This window comes from Zasmidium cellare (genome assembly GCF_010093935.1).
Source record: "Zasmidium cellare ATCC 36951 unplaced genomic scaffold M409scaffold_31, whole genome shotgun sequence".
Lineage (NCBI taxonomy): Eukaryota > Fungi > Ascomycota > Dothideomycetes > Mycosphaerellales > Mycosphaerellaceae > Zasmidium > Zasmidium cellare.
In genome coordinates, this window is record NW_022986975.1 from 305441 (window position 1) to 330779 (window position 25339).

At 53.9% G+C, this 25339-nt stretch overlaps 6 protein-coding genes across 6 annotated transcripts; 2 read left to right on the forward strand and 4 right to left on the reverse strand.

Moving 5' to 3' along the window:
- Window positions 1–833: 833 nt before the first annotated feature.
- Window positions 834–1514, reverse strand: M409DRAFT_26367 (uncharacterized protein; the record flags this gene model as incomplete). The annotated part of the gene is made up of 2 exons (XM_033808083.1): window positions 834–1163; window positions 1221–1514. The coding sequence occupies 2 exons, from the start codon at window positions 1512–1514 to the stop codon at window positions 834–836; spliced, it is 624 nt and encodes a 207-aa protein (XP_033664219.1).
- Window positions 1515–3061: 1547 nt separating this feature from the next.
- Window positions 3062–5440, reverse strand: M409DRAFT_68598 (uncharacterized protein; the record flags this gene model as incomplete). The annotated part of the gene is made up of 1 exon (XM_033817911.1): window positions 3062–5440. The coding sequence occupies one exon, from the start codon at window positions 5438–5440 to the stop codon at window positions 3062–3064; it is 2379 nt and encodes a 792-aa protein (XP_033664220.1).
- A 510-nt stretch (window positions 5441–5950) lies between these two features.
- Window positions 5951–8089, reverse strand: M409DRAFT_26369 (uncharacterized protein; the record flags this gene model as incomplete). The annotated part of the gene is made up of 4 exons (XM_033808084.1): window positions 5951–6301; window positions 6391–6766; window positions 7436–7776; window positions 7832–8089. 4 exons carry the CDS (start codon window positions 8087–8089, stop codon window positions 5951–5953), a joined length of 1326 nt encoding a protein of 441 aa, XP_033664221.1.
- Window positions 8090–11102: 3013 nt separating this feature from the next.
- On the reverse strand, window positions 11103–12857 carry M409DRAFT_57616 (glycoside hydrolase family 13 protein; the record flags this gene model as incomplete). Its single annotated transcript, XM_033813681.1, has 1 exon — window positions 11103–12857. One exon carries the CDS (start codon window positions 12855–12857, stop codon window positions 11103–11105), a length of 1755 nt encoding a protein of 584 aa, XP_033664222.1.
- Window positions 12858–15267: 2410 nt separating this feature from the next.
- On the forward strand, window positions 15268–22540 carry M409DRAFT_26371 (glycosyltransferase family 5 protein; the record flags this gene model as incomplete). The annotated part of the gene is made up of 2 exons (XM_033808085.1): window positions 15268–22279; window positions 22329–22540. The coding sequence occupies 2 exons, from the start codon at window positions 15268–15270 to the stop codon at window positions 22538–22540; spliced, it is 7224 nt and encodes a 2407-aa protein (XP_033664223.1).
- Window positions 22541–22893: 353 nt separating this feature from the next.
- Window positions 22894–25197, forward strand: M409DRAFT_68601 (uncharacterized protein; the record flags this gene model as incomplete). The annotated part of the gene is made up of 3 exons (XM_033817912.1): window positions 22894–22920; window positions 23828–23868; window positions 23955–25197. The coding sequence occupies 3 exons, from the start codon at window positions 22894–22896 to the stop codon at window positions 25195–25197; spliced, it is 1311 nt and encodes a 436-aa protein (XP_033664224.1).
- Window positions 25198–25339: the final 142 nt, after the last annotated feature.

The following is a 25339-nucleotide window of genomic DNA, read 5'->3' on the forward strand; positions in this document are numbered from 1 at the left end:
CTTCTTTTACTTTACTTCTTCTTTTACTTTACTTCTTCTTTTACTTTACCTAACTTTTACTTTACTTCTTCTTTTACTTTACTTCTTCTTTTACTACTTCCTTTACTTGACCCTTTACTTGACTCTTCCGTTAATATTTTACTTGATCTCTTACTTAAGCCTTCAATCTACCCTTCACTTTACCCTTCAATTGATCTTTTACTTGACACTTTACCTTGTGTCCCCAGTCATATTTACTTCTTCTTTCACGTCATTTACCTCCCGTTTTACCTTACTTCTAGAAGGTCAGGTAAAGTGATTGACTCCATTCTACCTCACTTCAGCGCCCGCTACACTAGGGGATTGCATCGAGTTCGGCGGCAAGGGCTCTTAACCTTCATCTCTCCCTTCAGATTACCATTGGTAGGAGACGACAGAGGCGAAGCTGAGTCGGCAGTATCGGGAGAAAGGCGGACATGGCCGAGCTGGCGTTGGAACGAGGCCGAAATCCGTTGTTCCAAGTCTCGCTGAGGCTTTGAAATCCTTTCAGGCACATAGTATGCCAAGTACCTGAGTGTTTCACTGAGTGGAAGGATCATCCCCGATTCTAGCAAGCATACTAATCGGCGGAAAACACGATCAGCGGCAGGGTCGCGTACGATGTTGCGGGGAGCGGCAGATATGTTGGTTGCATGCGTTCCAGTTCGAGTGGAACGACGAGGGTGGGTGACTAGGGAGATCGGGAGTCTTCATCCATACTCATCGAACTATCTCTATCATCCATCCATTGAATCATCTCGTCCGTAACCATATACCAACCCCAATACCTTCCCTCTTCACCCAGCTCCCCCAGTCTACAACCCAAAAAACAAAGCCCTCTTCTCAACCGGCTCACTCGCCTTGTCCGCCAACTTCTCCCTCGCACCCTCCGCCGGCTCGCCAAACACAAGCTGCGCCTTGAGACTCCACTCAAGCGGGATGTTCCAAGTATCCGCAGCCTTCTGATCAGGCAGAGGGTTATAATGCTGGAGGTTGGCACCGAGACCTTCGGCTTCGAGGGCCGTCCAGAGGGTGAACTGGTGCATGGCGGAGGTGTGCTCGGACCATTGGGGGAACTTGTCGGCGTAGTTGGGGAATTTGGATTGCAGGGTTTTGATGGGTTCGGGATCTTCGTAGAAGAGTATCTGGAGGTGTGGAGGTCAGTTGGATGTGCTTGGGAGGGGAGGGTCTAAGTAGCATACCGTGCCGTAAGCACCACTGAAGCCCTCCATCCTCTGCCTGGTATGCTCCCACTTAGACTCAGGGACATGGGCCTTCAAGATAGCCGTGACGATATCCCAGAACTTGTCATGCTCTTCCTTGACCAGAACAACGACACGAGCGGACTGGGAGTTGAAGGCACTCGGCACATCCTTGACAGCCTGCTCGACGATCTCCTTGAGCTTGCCATCGCTGATGGTAGACTTCTTGGTGAGGGAGTAGATACTCCGCCGGTTCGCAATGGCGTCCTTGAAGCTGACAGATTCGTAGCCCATCTTCGCTGTCGTTGTGCTGAAGTGATGTTGTTGTGATTGAGAGGAAGAAGCAGCAACAGCAGGCGAGAAAGAAGCAGCCTTTTGAACACCAGGCAAGAAGCTCAGCTGTCGTGACAGAGCCGATACTCGTGGAACAACTCTGGAAAGCAGGTGCGTGGACGGCATCTCTGCCTCGTAGAGCGGCACCACGACGAGGACTAAATACGCCAGCAAGAGCGCTGCGATCGATGCAAGCCCACCGACTAGGCGGTCTCGGCTGGGTGAGCTGAGCATTGCAAAGCGCATGCGACTGCAGCCCGTGGTACTTGGTGCGCCATGGCACCGACCTTTGAATGGAAATGGCGTATACTCGTTGCAGAAGAAGGCTGGCGCGGCCTGCTGGAGGGTGAGGTGCTCACCCAAGCTTACCCCTGTTCCTGCAAGGCGTTTAGTCAATTGTGAGGTAAGCCTGGGCCTAATTCCGCCCTGGGATCGGCCTGGCTGGGGCCGAATGTCTAAGCAAATTAGGGAGCATTTCATTGACCCAGCTCGGCGACGTCGGCGATGGTCGGCGCTCGGTGTCACGTTCGCCGTGACTGGAACAACCGCACGCGAAGTTGGACAGGAGGTTAGAATAGAATACAACAACCATCATGGATTTCATCGGCGGCTTGATACTTGGACTACCGGAGTGTGTGGATAGCAATACTCAAAACGAAGCAAAAGACAATCCATCCTCACACAAACGCCGGCGTGTTCTCCTTGGACTTCCGTTCATCCAGCCAGTTCGTGACCAACCTCTGTCCTGGAGACCGCTGTCCAGCATAGACTGGAGACGAGCGAGAGACTGGCCTCGCCAAGGGATGCATCGACGACGCTTTTCTGACCTCCTTCCTCTTGTTCGCCCCTGCGGCCAACCATTCTGAGCTGGACACTGCAGGAAGAGGACTCTCCAATGGTCTCGTGTTCTCTTGGTTGGGGCTGTCCATTCGACGAGTAGCATACGGCCCGGCTGAGATGTTTCTGATAGTGTTATCTTCGAGCAGATTACTTTCAATGGCCTTGCGCCGTACTTCCAGCGGCTTGGCCTTGCCCGATGCTGCGTTCCGATAGTTGGCCCGAAGCTGGTAGGCAGACTTTGGCCTATTGACCGTCTTCGCAGTCTTGAATGCGGGTGCTTGGATCGACGCAGCAGATTGACGGCCGCTGTTAAGGCTCTCAATGGAGTTACTGGTCAGAGCCGATTCTTTCACATGCTGACTTGCCAGCGTGCTCTGGATGAGACCCACCACATCGTGCTCTGCAATTGATTCGGTCGAGAAGGCTCGATCGCGTGCCTTGACAGATGTTTGAGGAAGGGTCTCTGTACTTGGTTTCCGGCTGCCTGCCCTAGATTGAAGAGAATTTTGAGGGTCTGCTCTACCCGGCCGAGACGTCCTTCGAGCGGTGGCAACACTCCGGCGGCTGGACTGCCGGCTATTTTGGATGTTTGGATATCTCTCATTCATGTAGCTGGACGCATTGCTCCCTGCGCGAGAGCGAGGCACTCTGACCTCCCCTGGCCCTTCCTACATGGCTGGGGATACTGAGCCCGGTCTCGACAAGCATTCAGGACTTGCGGTGTTGGAGCGTGGCCGAGCAGCTGCAGTGTGGTACGACTCTTGCGCGACAGCGACGGGGCGAACATTGGCTTCTGCGACCAGGTCAAGCTCATTCTTTCCACCACCGAGATTGCTCATCTCATCCGATAGCCACCTTCGCCATTCTCTGCTCGCTTGCCTTTTCCCAGCTTGTGCAGGCTTTGGAGGCGAGATGTCGTACCGCCTGACTTCGCGTCCAGTGACCGTGATGGTGGTCATACCGAGGTCTTCTGGTGTCAACCGCCGTGGCGATGCTCCATCTGTTGCACGGGAATATACACTTGGGGAGAGCGCATCTGCTCGAACTGCGTGACTTTCATCCAGGACTCGGGTGTGATGCGGCAGATCGGTGCCCGGTGTTGTCTGTCGGATAGCCTGTCTGAGTGAGCGCAGTTCATATGGGTTGTCTTCCATCATCGAAGTCTTTGTCGGACGGGATCCTTGGGCAGACAGCTCATCAAGAGGAGATTTCCAACGATTCTGAAACCGTTCGAGCCTCTTGGATAGCTGCTCCTGCGAAGGTGGTTGAGCTTTAACGGCTGGCCGACGCTTGAGGTCGCTTTGAGGCGTGCTATTCTTTGAGTCGTCATGGATTGGGTAAGTTATGACGGTGTCATCCAAGTCAGCGTCCACCTCTGGGCTCAAGTTTTCCTTCACTGGAGATGGCACGTTGACTGTTTGCGCTGCTGGGTCTTGCGGAGTCACGGAGCGGATTGTATATGATGCTCTGCTTGCTTGTGACGAACTGTAGTCTCGTTGCGACGGCAAGGTTGCGAGAGCCGACGACTTACGAGATGGAGGTGCCTCTTGAAATCCTGCGAACGTGGTCTCTCCCGGAGGCTCCATCGACCTTGACGGCCTGATACGCTTTTGAAGAGCATCATACAACCCTTGGCTCTCCTCAGAGCCCTTGAGATCATTCTTGCTTGTCCGACGGAGTTTATTCTGGATAGGACAGCCCCAGAATGAGCTTGCTTTCCTCAGTGTCCTCAAGCTGTCGCTTGGCTTCGAATCACCAGCATCGCCAGCTGTTGTAAACGGGCCATTGTTGGTGCGAATAGTCGACATGCCAGCTACCGTGGAGTTGGTCCAGCTTGTGACCCGCGACTTTATCGTGTTATTGTCGCCGCTGGATGAGGTGGTCTTGGTACTGTCAAACCTGGCCTCTTTTTGCGGCCTGGGATCCTCGGCAGCGACGGTCATGAATGGGTCAGCGTAGTCCACAAAGGTGTCGTCTGCTTCGCTCAGGTCCGTATCCCGAACAGTAAAGTGGAATTCTGGGGCCTCAACATGTTGAGGTGGAACTCCTGTTACTTGTTTGGACGTCTTTCGAAATACCTTCTTCAGGCGCCCCTTCAGCGTATCTGAGAGGTTCCTTGCCTTCTGTTCCGTCTTGACAGCAAGCGGAGGTGCCACTGTGTTCTGCGGAAGTGGTGCTGCGTCGTTACTCTCTGCGTAATTGAAAGGTGGCAAGGAGTTGTCGAAGTTGCCGCCGACTTTGTGCGTACGTCGCTTCTGGAAAGGGGCCAGGATGAAAGACTTCCTCTCCCGAACTCTCTTGGTTTGGAAATCTTGAAGACACCGGTCACGGGCCTGGTCCAGAGCCTCCTCACTGAACTGTGTTGCTTCACGTGTCGAAGGTCTCGAATGTCTCGGTGTCTGCGTTCTGGACCCTGGAGTTGAGATGAACTCAGCGATACCGGACAGTTTGCTGTTATGATCATCTGGACGAGCACTGGGCATGCCAGGCAGTTGTAAGGTAGGCTCTTGCTCCTGGACGGTCAACGAGTAGCGCGGTGCTGGGCTTCCATCACCAAGAGTGGATTGTCGTCGTCGACCACGATTATCTGAAGTCGAGATCGAAGATCGCTCATCGACCTGTGTCCGTCCCGCGTCTGTCAACGGTGGTATTACCGATCTCCTGCGTGTAATCACACGCTCTTCACCAGACGCAGCTGTACTCGGCCGTGAGGCAGCCGCCTGCTGGACTTGCGACTGTCTTGCTCTGGACGCATCGTCTGATGAACGAGCCAGGGCTCTCTTCCTCGCATCTTCGAAATGGCCGCCTTCGGACTTGCCGGTTCTTTGGCTTCGGCGACGTTGTGGCCGTGGACGTTGGGCCGGTTCATCGGTCTGTCGTGCTCTTTCGTATGCTTCGATGGCAGCTGCTTCAGCTTGGTGACGGGATGTGAACGGGTCGATACAAGTGGTCTGGCGCTGGTGACCTGACGAGGAGGTGTGGGCAGACGATGTTGACTTGGCTCGCCGCAATCGATCGCCTGCGTTGCTGCTCGACCTCGAAAGCATGTTTGATGGAACAAGTGAGTCTCCAATCGTGCAATATCGTCCAATGGACTCAAAGTGATCATGCAGCATCGTAAGATGCAGAGGTGGAGATGTGTTTGGAGGTCTTGAGTTGGCGGTGCGCATGAAGAAGGACCACGCCCAAGACGGTGTTTGAGGAAGGCTCGTTGGCATCGTTTCAATCGTTTGGACTGCCATGTTCAATGCTTCAACCTTGCCGCTTCCGCTGGACGTTCAGATACGAGGTTCCCCGTCAATGCGCCTGCCGTGGACGAACATAATGTGCGGCAGGCACAACGATCTCAAAGGCTCTCTCTTCACACAGGCGCATGCCACACGACAGGCTCTTCATTGCCTCCCCATGCCTGAAGATTTTCGATGAGGTATGTCAACAACTCAAATGCTCGTATCCTCGAATTGCAAGAGAATCAATTTCAAATGAGTGACAACAATCTAGAATATGCGATCGCACTTCAGCCCTCTCTAACGACGTCCACTGTCGCCAACAAATCCTCATGCGTAATGCTCAGGGGCTCCCGACACTGCACACGAACCACAATCAAGTCCAGCCCCTATACTCCACCCCATCGAATCATACTCGTTTTCGACTTTGGTGGCCACAAGTCTGCAAGTACTCTGATCTCCCCTCTTCTCATTCGCTCTCTTCAGCGTCAAGATGAACATCAGCTTTACAGGATAGTTCACTGGGCCCACGGCTCCAAAGTTCGCTCTCCAGATGATCTTGCCGCAAGTAGTGGTTAAAATGTCGTCTGTGCTTATGTTGGAAACGCTAAGCGAGTCCAGGATGTCGATGACTGCCTCGCGATCTTGTGCGACGATGCCGGTGGAGTTCCCCCCTTCGAGCTGCGAAGGAGGTTCAGTCAAATGGCCATCAATCGAGGAAAACTTGAGAGGGTGAAGCTTCCAGCAGCCCCTGCAACCGTCTGACTTACCAGTGTCAGACGTCTCGTGAGGAAAGAATTCGAAGCGAAAACGATATATTTGGACAGTATTTGATCAGCAGTCTTCTTCCAGCCTTCGGGATGTTCGAAGAGGGTGGCGAAGTCGGCGACGAAGGAGGCCGCTTCGGCATCAGTGATGCTGATCGATGACTGATTGCGCCTGTAGACGTCCATGGCGTTTTCGTGGCCGGCAAACGCTAACGTGATCAATGGAAAGGTCGCAACGATGCTCAAAAGCTTCATAACGGCGGGGACTGGAGCGTTGACTGGTGTTGCGTCTCGATGTGAGAATGGATGATCCAAGAGGTAAGATCCGTCTCCAAGCACGAACTCTTTATACCTTCGTTGCCCCATCCTCGAAAGTGTTCTGCGTAACCATCACCGTCAATGTGACACCTCAGCTAGAACATGATATATCAATTGCTTGAGAGCTGCGTTTTCAGTGTCACGGTGGTACACTACCACTTGGCGCCTTTCCCCAACTCTCTCATTGAGCCTCCTAGTCTGGTCTACCGGGCTGAAGCGTGTGCTACTCAGATGAACACACTTAATGAGCATCGACGGCAAGGCTTGCATCTTCGGGAGTCACCCGGACATGGCATTGCAGGAATGAGTCGTCGATGGTTGCGAAATCAGGCCAAGAATGAAGAGCAGGGAGCGTGTGGTTGCTCGACCCATTTAATGAGCATGCAAGTCCTCGCCTTGAAACGGGCTGTAGTCATCACCTAACAGAAATATACATTATTGAGACGTTTCGCTCAATAATATCGACAACAACTCATTCTTCACGGGCTCGGTAACATCGAATGGGACATCGAAGACTAGGCCCGAGCGAACATAGTCATCTCGTCTTAGAGATAGCTTGTTGAGAAAGAGTAGGAACTGTCTCGACCTAAGTCCAGACCGGCCGTAAGCATTGCCAGTCTCCTGAAGCAGCCCGGCGGTGTTTGCTTTCAAAATGTCCTAGCAAAGCTATGCAAAACTTTGCTCAACCACGTCAGTCACGACCATTCAACGCACATCTTCCAGGACTCACACATAACCCCCAGGAGCAGGAGGTCCAACACAAGTATCACAATCCAACCCCAGCCCAATACTCCAACCAACACTATCAAACTCACACTCCCACCTAGTCGCAACGAGCGCCCCTTCGACCCCCTTTTTCTTCTTCTCCCGCTCCAACGTCAGAATCCCAACGATCTTGGAGGGATATTCTACAGGACCTCCGCTACCCACATTAGCTCTCCAGATCACCTTGCCGCAATCCGTGACGAGGACGTCGTCGGTCGTCAGGTCGGAAACGGTAAGGGCTGCCAACTGTTCGATGTAGGTCTTGCGGTCGGACGCTGCGATGCCGTAGGAGGGACCTTTGACGACCTGAGTCGAATGAGCATGCAATATCTTTATCGTTTGCTACTTTGATGACACTGACTGGCAAATGGTTTCGGGAAATGTAAGGGTTGGAAGCGAAGACGAAGTCCTTGGCGAGGATCTTTTTCGCACTGGCTTCCCAGTCTCCTGTGTGGTCGATTGTGGTGGCGAACTTTTGGATGAAGGACTCTGCCTCGGACTGCGTGATGGCAAGGCATGGCTCGCTTTGTTCTATCAGGATATTGCTCATAGGCTCGAGGCTGCTGGCGTGCACCAGCGCAGCGATGGCAAAAGGGATGGCGAGAGTGATCGACTTCATGTTTACTGGCTGTTTGCTGTGGAATTGAAACAGATGAGGGCAGAAAGAGCTGAGTTGAATATGATCAAGGAAGATCCACTGCATAGGATTTGGTGTCTTATACATTCACCTTCGACCTATTCAAGAAGACCTCGACGCCCAGTTGGTACAAAACTGCATCTCGACTGCGAAACGCAGGATTGGGAACCGCCCAGTGCATTGAAACTTGGCAATTCTTCCAGAAACACTGTACGGATCTTTGGGACGTTCTCGTGGGCTTCGACATCGACTTTGTATTGGTCTCATGATCAGGCAAAGGCTGAAAAGCTCACGTCTCCGTGGCAAGCCACTCGGAACGGCGTTAGCACATGATGCTAATATACAGGGAGAAGCGAGAAGGTAAGGCAGATGAGTGACATTAGAGCTGGCCCTTTCCATCAATGTTGTTGTCAGATCTTTACAGTGGTTCCAGCGCAGAGGCTGTATGAGTGTGATCAAGGGGCGAAAGTGACTGTTGATATTAATCCGTCACAGAAGGCGACATGAAAAGGTGGTCATGGCTACTTCGTGCGGTACCCATCTGTAGTCTATCGATCACGGCCAACAAGTCGTTCAGAGCATGACTGTTCGCCCACAAGGTGTTTCTAAAGAAACCGGCGAGCATACGAAACTACTTGCCCAAGAAGATCCAGAAAGGGGCAGCCCATCGAACGGCGGTATGACGGGGCATCAAGCAACGCTGCAGCAAGATCCTCACACTCACATATCGTGAAGGGAAACAGATATCGTCTTGGTGACCCTCAATTCCTTTGCAATCAGTGTCCCCCTCAGGCAAGAACCACCCAACCCACCTCCATCTCACATCTCACAACCCGCTCAGAAAGAAGTCAAATCAAGCTTTCCCCCCTCCCCGTTCCCCCTCGCATCACAGCTCCAAAGGATTGCAGAAATGCGTTACACCTGTCAAATGCCCTGCCAGTCGATCAGTGTGACGTCGAAAGCAAGTCGACGTTGCCTTGCAGTACGTCGTGCCGTTGTCAGGCTACACATGACCTTGCATGAACTGTCAGTGGAGCCATGTGACACTGCGTTGAGAGGGAGAGATATGGGGCCGCGGTTTTTGTTTTTGGGGTGGGACGGGAATGGAGGGTGCTGTGGGGGTTGGAGGGAGTTGTTTGGGGGGAGGTGATGAGAGGGTTGGTGAGGTGGGGTGAGGTGAGGTGTTGAGAGGATCGTTGGGATGGGCTATGGGACTCTGGCTCGAATCTGGAGTTGTTGACCTGTCAGGCGTCTGCAGTATCCTATCAGCACCGCAACGAAGGCGTTGGAGTGGATATTATTCGCCTTTCACCAACTGCAAGAACATCTCACCCAACTTACACATCCTGTTCAACACAAGACCACCTCCTCAGCATCTCATCAATGCCGACATCCGAAGCCTCCAACACCGGCCTCACCTTCTCTTCCATGTCGTGCATGTCCACGGTCAACACGGTCCGACCAAACGATTCAACGCCCGAACAGTGGATCCCTCCAAAAAAGCCCGAGTTTCAGAAAATCCTATCAAAGATCCGTGCAAAACATCTAGGCTTAGCCGTCAACCGCTGGAGAACTTCGGCAGATCCCACGAATTCTCTCGTTTGTTTGGGACGACGATGGTCTGGCCGGGTAGATGGTATATCTGCGACACTGGTTTGGTGTGAGTTACGTCGGGGAAAATTGCTTTGGTTGTGCTGATAAGAAGACTGGAGCGGCGTGATGCTGGATGACGGCTAGTTCGTGAGTCTGAGACGAAAAGAATGTGTGCCGTCCCATGGCGAGAGTACGTAGCGAGCATCTGGAATATGAGAAACAGAGGAATGCTCACACGCTTGTGACGTCGAAAGGGTGCTCTGATGGATGTCGTCGCGATAGGCTCTGTGCGAAAGTTCGGTCCAGCAGTATGCTGACCATACTCACACAGGTCAAGCGAGTAAGTCTAGACGGACAGAACTAGTCGTAGTCGTAGATCTTTCGCAGAACAATTGGAAAGCTTTCAATCCAAGTACAGAGCAGACTGGAAGTCAGCCACAACTGCCCAACACGGCGAAGATCAGAGCGGTACACTTGACCTCATCTCTTCCACTCTGCAAGTTGACTCGCATCTTCGTGCGTCCTGTCCAGAAGCGACTTCGACCCTCCCGCTCTCAACTCCCGCGCACCGCAGCCCAACGGCGCTGTACAACATAGTGCGACAAGACTCCTCTCACGGAGAGTGAGAAGGGGAGTCCCGATGAGACCCACGGAATCCACATCCACCTGTATGCTTTGTTTATCACAAACACGAACGACTCCGCCTGCCTGCCTGCCGGACTAGACAAGGACAACACGGGCGCTTGTCCAGGATATAGATGCGAGATAGGGAAGGAAAGGAGATCCTGAACGAAAGCGCTTCGCGAAAAGAAGAACGTGGCGAGGATTTTTTTCTTCGGGCGGCAAAGATTTAGGCGATGTAGTCTGTGCTTGGTCGAAAAGTTCCGAAGCACGCCTTCTTGCTAGGTGCCGATGGATCCTTGTTGAGGCTCAAGTTCGTTGCAAGGGCGATGCTGGTTTGGAGGACTGGGATGGTGATGCCGTTGGGAAAGATAGCGTGTGATGAGCCACAGATGAAGAGATGAAGGTGTGGCGTGGCGGAGATTCGAAACACGCATGAGTCGCGAGTTGATTGATTGAATGAAGGTGAGCGAAATTTTTCTGGGTACTTTCTCTTCATCAACGTCATATTTTGATCAAACGATCGATACGTACTATCTGTCTTTCCAAAACCGTCGCTATGCATGCTGCGAGCAAAACACGAATGGTACGCAAAAACGCAAAAACGCCGGGTTGTCATGCAACACTCTCTATCTTCCCGTCGCCAACATGCAGGCATCCGATTCCTCCCAAATTCTCTCCAGGTGCTAAACAAGGGTATCTTTGCTGATTTTATCGACCGTGTCGTGATTAGAGATATCGCTGATAGACAACGCCCACGTGGTCCAGAACGGCCGGCATTCTACCTCCAGAACAGACACGCCGATGATGCAGATATGATAATCGATAGTGCAGCGACAAGCAGTGGCGTCGTGATGGGGGTTTGTTGCCGGCCAGCAGGTCCGAGTGCGAGCTTGGTATTCTCTGGGCGCAATCCGGTTGCGGAACTACCACCAGTGGGGTCGGCTGCTATCATCGTAGTCTGTCCATTGATGGTTGTTGGGTGTGCTGTTGGGACGGCGGTGCTTGATGGCGATAGAGGCGGCGCTGGCCAGCCGCAGAGTCCGGAATTGTTCAACTGTAATGTCGGGTAGATGACCTTGGGCAACCCTTGACCCATCGGAACCGTGAGACATCCCGTGCTATTGACTGTGACATTGGTACAGGTTAATATCTCCGTAAGTTGCGTTCCAGGCTGGTAGTCGTGACCCTCGACGTAGACTTCGAAGTCGTCGGTAGTGACGCCGTTGTTGGTTAGGACTGTAATGACCTGCCCACCCTCAAAGCCCTTGCGCATCGCAAAAGTGTGGTAATCTTGATAGATCACATCGCTTATGTAGGTCGTGTAGTTCCCGCTGGACTGGACAATGTGCTTGCGGGCTTGGACCAAGGTCGCAGTATGTTTGTACAAGTCGGAGTCAGTATCGTATTTGGTTTCCCAGAGAGGAGCACGGTTGGTGTAGGGATTTGTGCCACCGGACATGTGCTGTTCCTGGCCTTGATAGATGATGGGGATTCCGTCGCCCATGATGGTATAAGTGATGATGTTCTTTGCGAGCGACATGTCCTCAGTAATCGAAGCGAATCGTTCGACGTCGTGGTTTTCGCTGAAAAGACCATATGCAGTGGGGTCGAAGCAATTATCCTTCATTGTATAGATCGTTGAGACGAGATCGTTGATATTGCCTTGTGGGTTGGAGAACGCCCGAGTCAGTGGGTAGTAGATTGGGTAGTTGAGAACACTTCCAATGGTGTTGGCCCATTGACAGACAAATTTGTTGTCGCCATCCATCGTCTCGCCAGTAGCGAACACGCCCGCTGCTTTGACGAAGCCTTCGAAGAATTCTGGCTCGACATTGATGGCGGTATCCAGTCGCAGCCCATCAAAGGTGTAGTTACGGATCATCTCAGATATCCATTCGCCGTACATTTGTCGAACGTCATCGTCTTCCGTTCGAAGATCGGCCAAAGCGACAATATTGTCACCGAGCCAACATTGTTCAACGTTTGTTTGGTTCGTGTCGTCGTTGATCTCGCAGTAGGGGTGGAAGTACTTCTGGTCGTTGAAAGGATTGAAGACGCTGTAGTCGACATCCAAGCCTTCACCAGCATATCCCATGTGATTCACCACCACATCCAACATGATGTACATGCCACGATCATGCACAGCCTGAACCAAATCTTTCAAGTCATCTTCGGTGCCGAAGTTTGGCTCCAGGGCGTACAAATCTTGTGCCCAATATGCGGTATACGCTTCGCCATCGATGGTGGATTGGGTGAGTTGCTCAACCACGGGTGATATCCAAATGGCATCAAAGTTCATGCCTTGGATGTAGTCCAGATTTTGTGTGATGCCCTTCCATGTCCCACCACAGTACTTCCCTCCTGTGACATCGCAGTCCGAGTTGGGCGCTCCAGCAGGACGCGCGAATCGGTCTGTCAATACCTGGTATACTGTCCGCGCGCGAAAGTCGTCCAGGCTAGCTGCAGAAGTCCAGACAACAAAACAATAACACAGTAACGACAGGCAAACCCCAAAGTGTGACTGGGGAGTCATTGTGGCCGCACCTTAATTCACGGCAGCCGGCGCATGCACTGTAGTACTGTCGTGCAACAGTGGCAGGGTGGGAAGAAGGCACGTATGCAAACGGAGGACTGTTGACGGCAGGCCGGCACACGAGCACGTTGTCTGAAGCGTTAAGCCAATAGGTAGGCCAGAGCAGAACGAGAGAGCGTTGCCAACTTCGTCACAGTCATCTGCTTTGGATGTTGAATTGACCGTCAACGGGCCTCGGACGACGGTTCTCAATCATAAAACATGGGGCCTGCTCTCCACAGCTGTGTGGGATGGCAGAGCATGATGATGAGAATGTCCGACAGAGATGCGGACTGCAGGATCTGCTGCAGATCGGCAGAGCTCATCGAGATGCAGCAGGAGTTCCTCTCAACGCAAGGAGAACTGGAGAAAAGGTGGCGGTGCGTCTGCTTGTGGGCATGGCAGTCAAAGCAGACGTCGAAACAAACGCGCGCCACGGCGTCTTGCAACGCGGGAGATGCTGCAAGACGGCGCAAGATTGAGTTCGTGGGATGGGGCTTTAGCTTCCGCACACATTGTTAAGCCTTATTGCAGATCCAGGAGGCTGGAGTGATCGGAGGCAAGTGGTACCTATTTGGTACAGTCGTGAACTCTGCGCCGAAGGGGGTTGCTTTTCTTAGGATCACCCGCACCCGTTTTGTTGTCACCTTGAAACCAGACAGATCGAACAGGACCGCACGGCCCCGCAAAAGCACCGCGACTCCACGAGCCTTGGGACCCACCGCGGCGAGCCAGGAGCGTGGTGGTGATTGATCGATGAGTGGTGGCGCGCGAGGCCGTGTGGTCGCCCGAGATAGCACACAGGCGACGCGACGCATCGCATCTGTCAGACAAGGCGACATTGCTGCAGGCGCAGACCGTGACGGGGCGGCGTCGGCAGTGCGCGCTCGGCAGACGCAAGGCACTGCATGGCGGGCGGAATGTGGTGAGAAGCAGCAGAATGGAGTCGGTGTGCGTGGACGGGCGTCTCTATCCACGCAGCTCGCTTGTGAGTCGAGATGCAGGAACCCACGCCCAGCGCAAGGCACCCCAGTCGCGTCGTGCCGTGGTGTCTCGGGAAGGCCTCCTTTAGAAAACCTAGCAGGAGCGATCGGCGGCGGCAGGGCCCGTCTGCCTTAGCGCGCGCGCAGTGGAACCGCACGTCTCCCAACGACACGAAGACGCCGCCGACTGTTGCTGCTGCTGATAGATAGCAAAGTCGGCTCTAATCTCGTCGAGTAGATTGGGAGCCATGTGCAGGGGACGCCGCGCCCGGCGCCTTCCCATGCCCGCCCATGTGCCTGCCGCGCGCTGGCGGTGGCATGGAAAGAGGAAGGAGCGACACCCAGCGGCGTGGGCAGAAGGCAGGCACGCAATGCGCTGAGGGCGTCTGGCCTGCGAGCAGCGCGCACCGAGCAGCCGGGCGGACGTGATCGCGGAATCTTCGGTCTGTGCAGCTGAATCGCAAAGTAGTGAGTGAAGCGCATGAAACACTTGGTTTGGTACACACTCAGGGTGGATACGTTCCTGATGCAGCACGACCGTTAGGCTAGCGGCCGGCAACATGCAGCGCACCTCAGGGGTCTAATTCCAGGCACGGCGCACGCTATCGCAGCTGTTGCCGTGTTGCTGCTGATGGGCGCTGCTGGCCGTTGTTGTCGTCGCCAGTGCTGCTGCTGCGGTGGCGGGTCCGCATCAACGGCCAGCTCCTGGCAGTGCGCTTCTTCATCTCTGCCCTCCGTTTCGGCAAGGCTGGTGCTGCCGAGCTTCCCAAACCAGACGCTCTGTGGGCGCCAGCGTCATATCGTCATACGAGCCTGCACGCTACCACCGCCTGCTACCGTGCCAGCGATGAGAGCGATGAGTCTCTGGCCGTCGATCAGCTTGTCTGTGCTAGCGCCGCCCTGTTCGACCATTGCACCTCCACCGCCGCGTGCCTTGCTTGCTGCGGGCCCCGTCAAACACCCTCGCTCGTCCCCTTCCTGGTTGATTGATTGATTGACCTCATCCAGCCAGACTCGCCCCTCGGAATCTCGCCTCCCTTGTCGCTCGCCGCTCTTTTGGCCGCTTCGCCCGTTCATCCACTGTTAGCCAGCACGCCTGCCCCACACGGCCCTTCACCACCCTGGCTGCTTCCCTGCTTTAACTCATCGTTCTACGCACGACCTGGCGCGTTCGCCTGTTCTTCACCACCGTCTGTCTTTCCTGTCGACCTCACCACCGCCTACACGCACACCCTCCTCCCCCACCGGTGTGCCAGTCCGCCACCGCCGCAGCTCTACATTCCAGGATTGCCACGCCTGTTTCACGACCTGACGACCTTCATGAGTATTGTGTAGAGCCAATCTCACCCCGCCAGTCGCCCTCGCGGCACACCTTCGCTCGCTGCAACATGTTTCACACATGTCTCCTCACACTCGCTTCGCTGGCAGCGTTTTCATCCGCATCCTACTATGATGCCGTCGAGGAGGAGTGGAACTTGAACGCCAACAAGAACGCCGCCACTCCTCTCGAATATTCGATTCCAGACTGGCCTGCTGGATTCCAACATCAACCGAGTCCCGAAAATTGGAGGTTTCCGTTTTACAGCTTCTTTCTCGACCGATTTGTTAATGGCGACCCTACGAACGATAATGCTAATGGGACGACTTGGGAGCAAGACCCCAAGCAAACCCAACTTCGACATGGAGGCGACATCAAAGGCCTGCAAGACTCTCTCGATTACCTCCACGGTCTCGGCATTCGCGGACTTTATCTGGTCGGAAGCGCCATGCTGAATTTGCCTTGGGAAGCCGACGGTTACAGCCCCCAAGACCACACCATTCTCGATCACCATCTCGGCAACATTCAAGAATGGCGAGCAGCTATCAAGGCCATCCACGACAAGGGAATGTATGTCATTCTGGACAACACCATGGCGACCATGTCCAACCAGTTCGGTTTCGAAGGATACTACAACACAAGTGCTGATTGGTCGTTTACCGAGCACAAGATGAACTACATCTCAGGATTCAAGTACCGAGACTTTTACCAGACCAACAACTTCGAAGATGAATGCAGCTACGAATACCCTCGTTTCTGGGACCAAGGAGGTCGCCAGATCATCGACAACAACACCGCCTCGATGAAGGGCTGCATGGACAGCGAGTTCGATCAGTTTGGTGATGTTGGTGCATTTGGTATCTACCCCGAATGGCAAAAGCAGTTGTCGAAGTTCAACGGTGTTCAAGATCGTCTTCGAGAATGGAGGCCGCAGGTTTTGGACAAAATCAAGCACTTTTCTTGCATGATGATCCAGGGTCTGGATATTGACGGCTTTCGTATTGACAAGGCCATGCAAGTCACGGTCGACCCACAAGGCAACTGGTCTGCGTACCAACGAGAATGTGCTCAACAAGTCGGCAAGAACAACTTTTTCATTCCCGGCGAAATTGTCAACGGTAACGCGGATGGATCGATCTACCTCGGACGAGGCAAGGAGCCACGCATGCAGATCTACAACGTCACTGAAGCGATGAGCACGAACGACTCTGAATACATTCGTGCCGATGGGTACCAAGCCTTGGACGCCGGTGCTTTCCACTACTCGACCTACCGCGCCCTGATGCGTTTCCTTGGTCTGGACGGAAACCTCCTCGCCTCGAACGACGCCCCGGTCAATTTCGCAGATCAATGGGAGGTTTTCGTTCAAACCAACGACATGAACAACGCCATCACCGGCAAGTTCGACCCCCGCCACATGTATGGTGTCTCGAACCACGACGTTCTGCGATGGCCGGGTTTGACGAACGGCACTGAGAGGCAACTTTTGGGTGACTTCGTCATCACGATGCTCATGCCAGGTATCCCAATGGTCAGCTGGGGTGAAGAACAAGCCTTCTACGTCCTCGACAACACAGCGGCCAACTACATCTACGGACGTCAGCCAATGTCATCAGCCCAAGCCTGGCAAATGCACGGTTGCTACAAGGTCGGAAATCAAAACTTGAACAACTGGCCGGTTAACAGCTCGCTCGTTGGATGTCAAGATGATGGCGTCAGCTTGGATCACCGCGATTCTACGCACCCAGTCTACACTGTGCTCAAGCAAATGTTCGAGATGCGTAACCGCTACCCTGTTCTCACCGATGGGTTCAATGTTCAGCAACTTTCGAATCAGACGTTCAACTACACTTTGCCTGGATCGTACGGTGTCCCAACTGAGACAGGACTTTGGAGCGTGGTGAGAACTCGTGTAGAGACCCTTCAAGATTTTGAAGGCGAAGGCATGTTTGGCAATCAGCCCATTTGGCTGCTCTACTCGAATTACAACGGATCGACGACCTACACTTCCGATTGCCAAAGTGACGATGCAATCATCTCTCCATTTGACGCTGGAACCACAGTCAAGAACATGTTTTATCCGTTCGAAGAGTGGGACCTTGAGGAATCGCCAGTCACGCTCGGCATTGAAGGGTCCACGAAGCCGAACGGCTGTCTTTCCAAGCTGAACATGACACTCTACGGATGGAAGGCTTTTGTCCCGAAAGATAACTGGATTGCACCTTCGCCTGTTCTCACGGGATTCTCCCCCGGTCACGATGCTCGTATCCTCTCCAACAGCACTGGAACCCAGCCATCGACCGTGGACATTGAGTTCCGTTTCTCCACGGAGATGGACTGTCAATCCCTCAAGGATTCTATCACAGTGAACTCCACGACCGAATCTGGCCGACAAGGTGAGATCAGCCAGGACAGCATTGAATGCCTGACCATCGACCCCCAGTTCGAGGCGTACTACTACGGACCGAGTCCTTCCATTTGGCGCGCCCGTGCCACGCTCTCCAACATGTACGATGGTGTCCACATGATCCATGTCAACAATGTGTCCGCTTCATCTGGCAACGCCTCGACCAACTCCAACGACCACTTCATGATCCGTTTGGGCAAGGAGGACAATCCCATTGTGTTCCCCACTTCAGCCAACTTTAGCACGACTCTTCTTTACAAGGCCACTTCTTCCAAGCGTGATGCCAGCATCACCTCTTCGGGCCTGATGATAAACCACAAAGCACCTGGTGCCGACAAGTGGCGATTTTCAATGTCGTTCGGCGCCATCTGGTCTGAATGGTTTGACTACACTCCAGGCAACGCAACTCTGCCATCCCAAACCTGGAGCGGAAGTGACTACCAGAAATGGACTGGTGACCACGTTCAAGTGCAGTACTGGTCTCAGCTTGCCGGCAGCAGTGATCACGTCGTGGAAGGCGACTTGGTGGGCAGCAACGTTCCGCCACGACGTTTCCCGCATCTCTTCGTTCACGGATCCTTCAACCAATATGGTTTCGATTCCGGCCTTCCAAATGATATGAGTCAGCTGGATAACGGTACCTGGATGTTCGACTTCATGGACGAGTGGCCAACCCAGTTCCAGCTTAATGTTTGGGGAATGGCCGCTAATGGTGAACCCGATGTCAGCTTTGCAATGGGTGATGTGGACAACGACACAGTACTGGATCGTATCTCTCCAGTGTCCCTACAGCAGTGTGTGGTCAACATCACGAACAAGGGACCTGATGCCCCTTACTTGGCATGGCGCATTCTGTTCAATGACGCCGACTTCAGGTACTACTTGGTGCCAGTTGGAAACCGATACACACAACTCGTACTCTGGATCCTTCTTGGCTTAGTCCCCGTCATCACCGCAGGACTGGGCGTCTGGGCCTACATGCACTTCTTCTACGGCGTCAAGTTCAATAAGATCGGTCTATCAGAGAAGAAATCTATCCTGCCAATCGGTGCGGTCAGCAAAGTCTTCCACCGCGAGAAGATCGACGAGAAGGACGAGGAACTTGCCACTCCACTGCCTCCCAGCATGCCATCTCAAGATGCTGTTATTCCAGGAACATTTGGCGCTGGCGCCACCATCGAATCGAAGCGTCGCACTGTGTTGATCGCAACCATGGAATACGACATCTCTGATTGGAGCATCAAGGTCAAGATCGGTGGTCTCGGTGTCATGGCGCAACTCATGGGCAAGAACTTGGAACACCAAGACTTGATCTGGGTCGTCCCTTGTGCTGGCGGTGTCGAATATCCTGTGGACACACCCGGCCTTCCCATCGATGTCACTATTCTCGGACGCACGTATGAAGTTCAAGTCCAGTACCACAAGCTCAACAACATCACCTACATGCTATTGGATGCCCCTGTCTTCCGCAGACAGAGCACGAAGGAGCCCTACCCGGCTCGTATGGACGACTTGGACAGCGCCATCTACTATTCAGCTTGGAATCAGTGTATCGCTGAGGCAATGCGTCGTTTTCCCATCGACCTCTACCACATCAACGATTACCACGGCACAGTAGCTCCCTTGTACCTTCTCCCGGACACTATCCCTTGCTGCTTGTCACTCCACAACGCCGAATTCCAAGGTCTCTGGCCCATGAGAAACCCACGAGAAGTTGAGGAAATTTGCTCAGTCTTCAACCTGCCTCACAAGGTCGTGGAACGCTATGTCCAATTCGGTGAGGTTTTCAACCTACTCCACGCCGGTGCCAGTATCCTTCGCATCCACCAGAAAGGTTTCGGTGCTGTTGGTGTGTCCAAGAAATACGGCAAACGTTCATGGGCGCGATACCCCATTTTCTGGGGTCTGAAGAAGATTGGAGCTCTCCCAAATCCCGACCCTTCAGATGTGGCCGAATGGGACAAGAAACTGGCGAATCCCGATGATATCCAAGTTGATCAGGTCTTCGAAAGCGGGCGTGCCGGCCTCAAGCGCCAGGCTCAAGAATGGGCTGGACTGGAACAGCGAGCGGACGCCGACCTGTTCGTCTTCGTTGGTCGCTGGTCTATGCAAAAGGGTATCGACCTGATTGCCGATGTCTTCCCTGCTGTTCTGGAACAATTTGAGCACGTCCAGCTCCTCTGCGTCGGCCCAACCATTGATCTTTACGGAAAATTCGCTGCTTTGAAGCTTGACAAGATGATGCAGAAGTATCCCGGCCGTGTCTACTCGAAACCAGAATTCACTGCACTTCCACCATTCATCTTCAGCGGTGCTGAGTTTGCTTTGATTCCTAGCAGAGACGAGCCGTTCGGTCTGGTCGCTGTCGAATTCGGCAGAAAGGGTGCTCTCGGTGTTGGATCTCGTGTTGGTGGTCTCGGTCAAATGCCTGGTTGGTGGTACACGATCGAGTCTTCGACCACCAAGCATCAAATGCATCAATTCAAGATGGCCATCGCAGGTGCTTTGAAGTCCGACTACGAGACTCGTGCGCTCATGAGAGCTCGTTCTGCCAAGCAGCGATTCCCTGTGGCTCAATGGAAGGAAGACCTCGAGATTCTGCAAGGCACTTCGATCAAGATCCACAAGAAACAGATGGAACGCATTTCCGCACGACGAATGGGTCTCGATGATAAGAGCGGTGCATCCAGCGGCTGGAACACTCCAGGTTGGATGACTCCTCGAAGCGGCTGGGCCACGCCTACCGGCAGCCGTCCCGGTACACGTCCATCATCACCCACACGATCGGGAACCACCACCCCGTCAGGCTCACGCCACGGCTCGTTGTCTCTCGGCATGCGCCACGGGCCTGGACACTCACCACCTCAAACCATCAGCTCTTCACGAAGCGGATCCTCGCAAAGGCCGGAAACCTCGAGAAGGAACTCGGTCGAAGACCAGGCTGCCGAGAGAAGACGTCTGAGCAGTATTGAGGACGAGGAGTACATTAGCGCGCAAGCTGCTGAGGAGTCTAAACGCAGATCTCAATTGGGCAACACAATCAACGAGATGAACTATGGCCTGAGGGATGGTACGCGAAACAACAACAACAACGAGCCAAGTCCGCCTGAGCGAGCTCACAACCCATACTTCTCGGCTTCACCTTCGACGCCCGGAGGTGCTGACACTCCTAGTGGCCAACAGTTCCCCTTCCTGGCGCGCCCACACACCCCAGTACGAGAAGATGCACCAAGTATTCCTCAAACACCGCTTTCGACCGAGAAGGTCATGGACGAGAAGAAGGATCAACCACAGGATCTCACGCCGTTCTTCACTGACCCTACGGGCTTGTACTTCAAGACTTTCGAGAAGAAGCTCGACACACTCAACGGCAAAAATTCAGAGAGTGCGCTTTGTATTGAAGAGTACCTTGAGAAGTCTGAGAAGCAGTGGTTCCACCGCCTGCACGAGGCCAAGATGAGCCGCGCCAACAGCCCAACCGCATCCAAGTTTGCAACCCCAGCTGGATCGATCTACGAAGGTGTCGACACTGACGAGTCGCTGGCCCAGTTCTTGCTGCCTGCCAACTACAAGGCGCCCACCGGTATTCGTCGCCTGATGCTTTACAAGGTCGGTGACTGGCCGGTGTACTCACTGCTCCTGGCGCTGGGTCAGATTCTGGCAGCCAACTCATACCAGATCACTCTCATCAGTGGGCAGATTGGTCAAACTGCCGGCCAGCTCTACGCTATCGCCTGTATCTACCTCGCAACGACTCTGATCTGGTGGTTCCTTTTCCGACGTCTGGCCTCCATCTACGTCTTGAGCATGCCTTGGATCTTTTACGGGCTTGCTTTCTGGCTCCTGGCGTTTGCACCTTATGGACAAACAGAGAGTGCTCGCGGATGGGTGCAGAACGTGGCCACGGCCATGTACGCCGTCGCTTCGTCATCTGGATCGCTTTTCTTCGCGCAAAACTTCGGTTCTCTGGGTTCTGCACCCGTCAAGGACTGGGCGTTCCGTGCTTGCGCCATCCAAGGCACACAGCAGCTCTATGTCGTCGGCCTTTGGGCCTGGGGTAGCAAGCTTACTGCCATGAACAACCAAGGAGAGGCCACCTCGCTCGGCAGCAAGATGACGGCAATTGGTATTCCAATCTCTCTCTTCTTGTGGGCAGTCGGCCTGGTGCTGTTCTTCGGCCTGCCTGACTTCTACCGCCAGAAGCCTGGTGCGGTGCCTGACTTTTACTCTTCCATCTTCCGAAGGAAGATCATCGTCTGGTTCTTGCTTGCGGTCTTCATCCAGAACATATTCCTGTCCGCACCATACGGTCGCAATTGGTCATACCTTTGGAGCTCCAAGGCCGCGCCTGGTTGGGCAATCTTCTTACTCATCGTGCTGTTCTTCGTGGCAGTCTGGGCACTCGTCCTCTGGTTCTTCGGTCACCTATCCACGACACACAGCTGGATCATTCCAATCTTCGCCATTGGTCTCGGCGCCCCCAGATGGTGCCAGATCCTGTGGGCCACTTCCAACATCGGCCAATACCTACCTTGGGCTGGCGGGCCAGTCGCATCAGCGGTACTTGGACGAGCATTATGGCTGTGGCTGGGTGTTTTGGATTCCGTTCAAGGCATTGGCTTTGGTATGATCCTGCTCCAGACCATGGTGCGGTTCCATTGCTCGTTCGTGCTGAGTAAGTTACACCACCCATCCCCCTTCAACACAAGCTAACATTCTTACAGTGGCTGGCCAATGCATCGGTGCCATCGCAACCATCATCGCCCGAGCCGACGGCCTCAACTCGATAGGACCGGGACCGACATTCCCCAACTTCGCCGGCGGTTGGTCAGAAGGGCTCGCACAGCCCTGGTTCTGGATCGGCCTCCTCTTCCAACTCGGCATCTGCGTCGGGTTCTTCACCTTCTTCCGCAAGGAACAACTCACGAAGCCGTAAACCACCCCGGCCACTACTACGATACCACCAATACATTTCGCTTCTTGTTCCATACTTTGTCGACACCACAGCACCGCTGCAATGCACAAAGTCAGTCGCATTCTTGGGCAGCCGGGGGGTTTTGTGTTTTTTCTGGGGAAAAATGGGAATAATGATCTAACGAAGATCAATGGTGTTTTGTGTTTTTTGACTGATTGAAAGAGTGGTGTTCTGAGACGTGTGTGCCTGTGCGGGATTCGTCGGGTTCTTGGGATATCATCAGAAAGCGCCAGCGTAGCATTTGTCTTTTTTTTTTTGGCCACTCGTTCGTTCTTTTGATTGCTTGCTTACTCTTCTTATCGCCCTACTTCACGATGGACGATACCACATCATACAAGACAGCGAACAACAACAACAGCAGCAAGCGAAACAGCAAGACCAACCACCACCACCAAGTCTGGATTTCAAAGAATGCGAGAAGGAAACGAAAGAATAATTCAGCATATACCCATCATGTTGCTTTTTGGCTTTGTTTTTGGATAGAGAGAACTATTAGCCACTACTACTACAACTAACTACTACATAAATCTAGTAGGGGAGAGAGTTACGAAGTGCTCGTGACTCTCTGGAAATGCATTCGTTGAAAGAATTGATCAGATAACATTTTCGTTCTCTTCTTACATGTTCTGTTGTTGTTCTTCTGCGAATCCGTCCATGATGTCTTCTTCGTCGTCGGGAAGTCGTCAGAGTGATAGACAGGGGTCCGCAGCTTCCTCCTCACATCGAACCACAATCACGTGATGCGCGATTGCCTTTCGCACTAGGTCAACGCGTGTTCGCGGCGAAACACGTACCCTTTCTCCCACCATTTCTTGCAACAACCCCATCCGACGACCGTTGCGACAATCCATCAGCATCAGCCGCCATCATCATCAAATATCCGCACCAGAACGGTCGCGGTTGCTTGTCTCAAACTCTGTTCCTGGGGAAATTGAAACCAGACTTGCCGTCCGTCGGGTTCCTGCTGCGGGATTCCTTCGTTTGCCAAGACTTTGAGTGACCTCCTGAACATCCATCGGGTGTCACGCGGGGAGTTTGGGATACGAGAGACAACGAGCGAGAGGAAGAAGGAGGGAGGGGTACTGGGAGATTGGAGACGTTTGGATTATTGTGTGTCGGGGCTTGTTTGTTTTTGGGGCGGTGCGAGTGATTCCTCGGTTGGGGGTTTATTATTCCTGCTGCTGTTGTGGCTGGAGAATGGACGTCCAGCCTCAAGGAGCGGGTGCAGCTGAAGGGGAGGGGGAGAAGGATAAGGTCACGTTTACGGTGCTCGTGACTGGGGCGAATAGGTGAGTGCGTTGCCGAATTCGGGAAGTCGGTTCGACTGCTGAGTGGCAACTCTTGCTCGAGTAACAGAGCTGACATTTACTTCCAGTGGTCTCGGCTTCGCGATATCCTGTCGCTTGATCGACGAGTTCCTCTTCACTCGTCCGCAGAGCCAGACTTTACATTTACTCTTCTCCACCCGAGATGCGCGGAAATCCGAGGACACGCAGCGGCGGCTTAGGAAGCACTTGCAGAAGACGCTGCAAGAGGCGAATGGCAGGACGATGGGGATTAGTCTCCTGCTGGAGGCGCGGGTGAAGCTCGAAGGCGTGCTGGTGGACTTGCTGCAGTTGACGAGCGTGAAAGCTCTCGCGGAGCAACTCCTCCGACGAAATCAGAAGATCGATGCGGTGGTTTGGAACGCTGGGATTGCTGGGTGGAAAGGCCTGAACTGGCCCAAGGCCATCTGGCATATCCTCACCGACTTGATCCACGCGTCGACGTATCCGACGTACCCCATCCCCCTCGAGGGACTCGTGACGAAGGCACAGACGGGGTCGAGTGACGAGCCGCAGCTGGGCCAGGTCTTCACGGCGAATGTGTTTGGGCATTATCTGCTCACGCACTGGCTGAGTCCACTCATGGGATCGGAGACGCGGATCGTCTGGATCTCGAGCATCAGTGCCCTGCCGGAGACGTTCAGTCCGGAAGACCTCCAGGGTTTGAAGGCGCAGATGGCGTATGAAGGCTCGAAGCGCCTGACGGATTTGTTGGTCCTCACGTCGGAATTGCCCTCGACGCAGGCCTATACATCCACTTTCCTCCCCGAGCAAGAAGGACAACGACAACGACCGAAAATGTACGTCACCCACCCCGGCGTCGTCGGCACCTCCATCGCGGGCCTCCCCCGCCTGCTCGAACTCCTCATGTTCGCCGCCTTCTACATCGCTCGCTGGCTCGGCTCCCCCTGGCACCTCGTCTCAGCCTACAAAGGCGCCGTGTCGGCCGTCTTCGCGGTCATCGCGCATGCGTCGCAACTGCCCGAGCTGGAGGAGCGGGAGGGCAAAGGGAAATGGGGGTCGGCCACGGGGGTGTATGGGGATGAGAGGGTGGCGCGGACGGAGGTCGAGGGGTGGGCGTTTTGTGGACGGGTGGGCGTCGTGCCGACGGGGAGTGTGACGGGGCCCGTGGGGAGGTATCGGGGACGGAGGGAGACGACGGGGGAGGGGAGGGAGGGGTTTGAGGAGGAGGGACGGAGGGTTTGGAGGGAGTTGGAGGCGCTGAGGGGGGAGTGGGAGGGAAGGCTTGGGGGGATTGGGATTGGGCAGGAGGGTTCTGTTGTGGATGGTTGAGAGGGGGTTGGTTGTATCATAGCGATGTTAGATACCAAAAGCAAGCGTGTCAGAATATTGAACTTGTCTCGCTGTCATATCATATCACAATCATTACTCTCTTCCTTTCTATCATATGTACATCACATCATCAACGATCGTG